The sequence below is a fragment of the Cnephaeus nilssonii genome, assembly GCF_951640355.1.
Source record: "Cnephaeus nilssonii genome assembly, chromosome: 2".
Taxonomy (NCBI): domain Eukaryota; kingdom Metazoa; phylum Chordata; class Mammalia; order Chiroptera; family Vespertilionidae; genus Cnephaeus; species Cnephaeus nilssonii.
This window is the reverse complement of record NC_137073.1, coordinates 86047305-86053699: the sequence shown is the minus strand read 5'-3', so window position 1 is coordinate 86053699 and position 6395 is coordinate 86047305. Positions and strand designations below refer to the sequence as shown.

General features: G+C 55.0%; 1 protein-coding gene across 1 annotated transcript in view; it reads right to left on the bottom strand.

The window, feature by feature from the left end:
- Positions 1–1493: 1493 nt before the first annotated feature.
- The window catches only part of AHRR (aryl hydrocarbon receptor repressor), a 74950-nt gene continuing 70048 nt past the window's right edge, over positions 1494–6395 (bottom strand). Inside the window, exon 11 of the mRNA XM_079760337.1 lies at positions 1494–5866. Within this exon, the coding sequence (XP_079616463.1) occupies positions 4852–5866 (1015 nt within the window). The 3' untranslated portion in view covers positions 1494–4851. The remainder of the gene's footprint in view (positions 5867–6395) is intronic.

Below are 6395 nucleotides of genomic sequence, written 5' to 3'. Positions count from 1 at the left end.
CCCACCTGGGACTGGTGGTCACAAAATGGAACAATTCGAGGTCACCAGCTGAGGGGGGGGCGGTGTGAGGTTCGGGGTGGTGGTGCAGGAGGTGAGCTGGAAAGGAAGGTGGAGGAGGATGGTCCGTGTGTTACTCCCAAGTAATACCTATATATATAAAAGGCTAATATGCTAAGTGTCGGACCATCCAACTAGTCACTATGATGCGCACTGATCACCAGGGGTCAGATGCTCAACGCAGAAGCAGAGGGAGCCCAATTCCTCGCTGGGCCGCACGATTCCACCTTTGGCCATGGGTTATGTTGTTGCTGGGGCACTGTCGGCCCCGAATCTGGTTTACTGCACACTTGCGTTTGCATTCCACACCCTGTATGATGGCAACTTTGCAGACTGCCCTCTTGCACTCCGGGACCCCTCAGGGGATGTCAGAGAGCCGGTTTCAGCCTGATCCCCGTAGGCCAGGCAGAGGGACCCCACCTGCCGGAGGGACCCAGCTCACCGGGGAGGGACCATGGGAGGTTGGTTCCAGGGTGTGTCTGGCCCATCTCGCCCAGTCCTGCCCCGCTGGCCACCTTCTAATGAATTTCCTTTCAATGTGCACGAATCCATGCACCGGGTCGCTAGTGTACTAAGGTTTCAGGGCTTGTCTGTTGTGATGAGAAGCGCTATTTGCCTTAACTCAAGCCTAAAAGGAAACCTTTCACTGTTACCAACTACTAGACTACCCCTGGGCACCTTCTGAAGTCAGCTGAGATGGTACAAATAGGGCAGAGTCCTGAACAGGCAGGGATTGGATCTGGAGGGGAGGAAGGGTGAGGGCAGCAGCACAGGAGATGGGCACCTGCACAGACACACAGGCACACACCTAGGTGCACAGCGGGGGGCGGGGGGTGGGCGGGGAGGCAGGAAGATGGAGATGTGTGAGCTCCCCACCATTGCCAGGGCAGCACAGGTCACAGCTGAGGAGGGGCAGTACCTCATTATTCTGATGGCTGATCCCTTTATTTAATCTGTACCTAGTAATTGTGAAAATATAACACCAAGTTGAGCAGTGAAGAATGTAAACAAAAAATTACAATTACATTTGAAGTTATAATTGTAAAGGCATTTTGAAACTAATGAAGAAAAATGTGCCAAAATGGTCAAAGCTTTTAGGACTGTCACTTTAAAACATAGCAACACTGAACAATAATGGGAAATGGAGACTCATGCTATCAGTGTCTGTGTTTGGATGTAGGGCTCCCTCTTTCTTCAGTTCACCAGGATGGTTAAAAATGTGACGCTTTACCTGGCCTCCAGAACTCTGAAAGAATAAATCCCTGTCACTTAAAAAAAGGAGGGGGGGTGCTTTGTTAAATGACTATTTTTTTCATCCTTAAAAACTAAAAGAACCAAAAAAATTTAAAATCTTTTTCTGACTTCTGTTTTTTTGGAAAATCAAATAACTGAAATGCCTCTATAAAGCACTGAATAAAAACAGCAATCACCCTTTGCCTTGGTTGGTTTTACTCGGTGGTTAGGCATCAGCCTGTGGACCAAAAAGTTTGGGTTTGATTCCTGATCAAGGGCATGTTCCTGGGTTGCACACCCAACCCAGCTGGGGTTGGGGCATGTGCAGGAGGCAATCGATCAATGTCTCTCTCACAGCGATGATGTTTCTCTCTCTCCCACCTCCCTCCTTTCCACTCTCTAAAAATCAATGAGGGGAGGGGGAAATATCCTCAGGTGAGGATTAACCAAAATCAATAAGTTTTATATGTACCTTTTAAATGCACAGACTTCACAACCAAGCATAAGAAATGACCAGGGTGGCAAAGCAAAGAGGGAGGGGAGAGTGAGGTGAGCAAAAACTCCCCCTGGAGCAGGGGTGGCGGTGGTCCTGATGCCCAGGGTGGGGCTTTCACACCCACACAGGGCCAGCAGGTGGGCCCGGAGACTCCTCCATGAGGCCAGGGTGCTCAAAGGGTGCATCAGTGCAAGAGTGGACCAGGGGAAAGAACAACCCCCAAAGCAGTTACTTCAGTCCCAAGGAGCACACTGGAGAGTCTGGAATTAACCCCCAGGCTCACCTGTCCCCACAGGAGCAGGGTAGTCATGTGACAGAGTGAAAGTGCGTGACTTCCATCTCAGGTCCCAACACAGATGAGCGTGAAGAACATGAGCAAGACAGGGATGAAGGACAGGGGCACAAGGGAGGACAGGCGGCCACTGCAGAGGGTTTGGCCCAGCCAATGGGGGCTGGCCGGCCTGCTCTCCCCTGGGAAGGACTGTCTCAGAATGTGCATCCACCAACACGCACTTCAAAGGAAATAAAAGGACTTCCTTTGAAAAATCAAGTAGATGTTTCCATTTATGCTAAACCCATATTACTGTGATTTATTGAACATCAATATTGCAAATTGTAATGAAACCACAGTATCAGAAATACATTTGAAAGCTCTTTGCAAAGGCACCAAGAAAACTACAAAAAGTTACATTATAGTCATCCATTGGTAACATTCAACAAATCAGTCTAGATATTGAAAACTTTTTTCTTCCAGTAGAAACTGCAAAAATATAAAATATAATTTGTGTTTATCTCCCCCCTGCCTTCCATCCCATCTCTACCTTCCATTGGATTGTCACCTGTTTCAGTGACACAGTCAAAGCTTCGGACCGCAGAAGATAGCATGTAATCAGCACTGCCAGTGACATCGCAGAGCAGGGATGCCAAGCTGCACCTTCGGCCCCGTTGTCTTTCCCACACAGTTTTCGGGACAGACAAGTGTGTAAAATAACAGAAGTGCTGACTCAGGGAAGTCTTGCTGCTGCTGACTCAGCAGAGGAAGGGCCCTGGGTCCAAGCACAACGAAGGTCTCAGGACAGAACACTTCAGAGTTGAGGTCCAGATGCCGAATTCTCCATCAACAAGCATGACCTGTCCACCCAGCGGCGGCCAATTAGATGCAGAGGGTCCAGAGAATGCGGACAGACGGGTTCATCTGAATGTGAGGGAGGAGGCAGGGCAGCACGGGCACCGATGTTGGCAGGATGGGGCAGCGCAGGCACCTCGCGGGCAGGGACCACTGAGTGTGTTTGGAAAGGCTTCTCCTCACGTGAGGTTCATGCCTACAGCTCTCCTTTGGTTTCGCTGGGATCTGGCTACAATGTGCAAAAAATGCCATGATGTCTGTGAGTTCCATCTCTTCGGTCCCATGTTCTCCCAGTTACACATTTCACCTGTCTGCTGTACTCTGGGATGGGGAAGGGCCGTGGCCTGCTTCCCCTCGGTTGAATGAAGTGAGAGAAGCTGAGGGAGCGCCCTCCCAGGCGGGAGCACAAAGAGTGGATGGCTACTTCTGAGAGACGGGGAGGGTGGCGGGGGGGCTTCCCATGATGAGGAGCGGGCACTCAGTTTGAATAGAAAGAAGCAGGAAAATTCTGAAACTCCACTGCTTGTCTTTGGGATTAAATCCACAGCTACCCAGAGAGCAGAGGTGTGCTATGCTCAGTGTGAGAACTGGGTAGATGGGACACTGGCCCAACGTGGGGCGAGAAGGGGAAGTAGGTGGTCCTCGGAATGGCTGGTCCTCAGGGTGGCATTTACCAAACAGTGTCAGCATTAACCCAGGAACTGACACCCCAAAGCCACCAATGACAGAAACACCTGCACTGAGAGCAGAATTTCCAGATGGAACAGCAAGTCCTCACCGGGGGCTCTGGCCACCTCCTGAGACGCCCAGCTGCACTGACTTTAAAGATAGGTGTCCTTGTCCTGTACAGGCAGGGCCACAGGCAGACCCCAGATCCAGGGCCTCCCTGCTGTGGCCTCCTCCTGCCTGTTGGTTTTCAGACCCCGATGAGATGCCCTGGGGGTCCCCTGGAACGTTGCCATCAGCCACAAGCCATCTCTGGATGGGGATTGAGGGTCACCTTCACTTTTTGATTTCTGCTTTGTATCCAAATTTCCTGCAATCAGAATGTATTACCCTTCCAATTTAAAAAAAAATAAAAACCTGCCTGGCTTTTCTCTAACAACTCTTCCTGGGATGGTGATTGGAGTCCTCATTTGAAAAACTGGCCAATCAGCAAGACAGCAGGACAATGCGATCTCCAGGTTTTTTCTCCATGTTTTCAACTTCTCTCTGCCTCCAAACCTGGGAACTCTAGGTTACATGCTGCACCAAGAGACAGGTGAGCATACACCATCTTCAGAGGCCCATTCAAAGACCCAGAGAGACTTCTAGAAGGAATTGGACATTACTCCGTGAATCTCCACTCCAGTTTGGCCTCAAACTCCACTGCGGGTCGCAGAGCACATGCTGTAGGACCCGATGCTTCCAGTGCCTCCTGCCTGGAACTTCCTAGATTCCTTCCATGGATGGGGCATGGTCACCTGCAGCTGAGTGAGTTCCAGCCGAAGGGCCTGTCTGGCCGCGGCATCCCCAGGGCGCGGCGGCTGCTCTCTGAATGGGACCCGGAGCTGGAGGCAGGTGTGGGGCCGCAGGGAACGTCACCTCGACAGCTTTCATGCCCCGTGGACTGCCAGTCAGCCCGGAGCTTGCTGCCACCTCCCGAGCCTGGAGTAAGCTCCACCCGGCCCATAAGCCTCACTGTGGCCGCTTCCTGAAAAACCTAGCCCCTCGGAGAGAAATACCGTCATACTTGAACAGACGTAAGACCACTTTGCATTTAAGAACTTTAGTGATATTTTACAAAACCCAGAATACACTCTTGCATCTGCCACCGGATAACAGAGGACTGAACCTGTGCCCCTTGCCGAGCGCCCCCGAAGAGAGGCTCTGGCCTGCACCTGCCATCCCAGCTGACAGTACATCCAAGGGGGGCAGATGCACTTAACCAACGCCCGGCTCATGGCAGAAAAGAGCACTCGGAGGCTTTGGGCGGCACCAGGGTCGCCAAGGCACTTTTGGGGAGCATCCTGGGCGCCCCACCCTGGCTGTGAGCGGCCCATGGGGGTGAGTCCAAGGGCTCAAGTTTGATCATGGGTGTGGTCCCTGGAGCTCTGCAGTCACAGCCCAGAGTGGGGGGCCGGTGGCCCCGCACACAGAGGCAGGGGGGAGGCTCTGGCTCAGGAGGGCCGTGCCCACGCTCCAGGCAGACAAAGTGTGCAGGGTGGAAGGGGGCCAGCTCCCTGCCAGGCCTGGGGGGAGCCCCCAGCATGCCATGCCCCAGGTGCGGGGAGTACAGGTGGTGCTTGGAGTCGGGCTCTGTTTTCAGGTGCATCCTGGTAGGGAAAGTGACCAGCTGTCTCTTAGCTACGTCACCGGCTCCCAGCCACACCTGGCTTGGGGACACAGAGTAGCCATCTGCTGCGTCCTCGGACCCAGAGTCACTTTCCATCTTGATGGGCACATTAAGTGACAACATGGGGTTGCACGGGGCCTCCGGGGGCATGGGCACACCTGGCAACTTGATGTCCTGGGTGGCATAGCCCCCCACTGCGAGGCACTGCACTCCAGGCTGCGGGACCTGGCTCTCCAGGCTCCCCAGGGGGAAGGGGCCGCTGGCGGGAGAGTGGACTGGGCCCTGCTCGCCATCCTGCAAGGCTCTGCTCGGCTGGCTGGCATAGGCACTGGGGGCCTGGTGAGCGCCAGGGGAATTCCGGAAGGCAGGGACGGTGCCCGGGGCGCTGGGGTAGGGCACGCAGGAGCCCCGGGAGGCGGCATGCACAGGGAACGGGTCACTCCTGCTGGGCTCCAGCTTCGGCTTGGGGCCGTCCTGACCGTGTTTGCCTGCCGTCCAGCTCAGCGGCCTCGTGGGTCCTGGCGTCTCGAAGCAGCAGTCGTAAGCGTGTGCTTCCCTCCTCCTCCTCACCCCGGAGCCGCCGCTGGGCACCCTCCCTGGCTCCTCTCCTCCCCAGTCCCTGCGGAGAGATGGCCCGTCAGACAGCAGGGCGGAGAGAGGGGAGGGCTCTACGTTAGGGTGGCACTGACTGACTGTGAGGGCCACTCTGCGCCCGCACTACCCTGCGGCTCTCAACCCTGCAGCCCGTGAGCCAGTGTCAGCAACCTCCCTTCCTGTGCATGACCCTCCCACCGCCTCCGGGCGCCAGGGGGGACTCAGAGGCCGGGGTGGGATGGGGTGGGGTGGGGTAGGGGTGCAGGGAGCAGCATCTCCATGAGGCACAGGCCACATGTGAAGGGTCAGCCACACAAGTAACTATTAACGCTGAGGGAGTTCTGGGTGGTTTCTGGGTACCAGGTCCTGGCATGTACATTGCATGGTGTGGCATCACCTGTGGTGACGGGAGGTGGTACCTGGGAGGGCGAGGTGGTCCTGCGACCACACAGCAGGCCAGGCCTCCAAGAGGAGAGCCGTGTCAGGGAAGGGGTGGGGCCTGGGGGGAGGGGGGCGCTGCAGAGGGTTTCCACGCAAAGGGGAGGGCAGAGGAT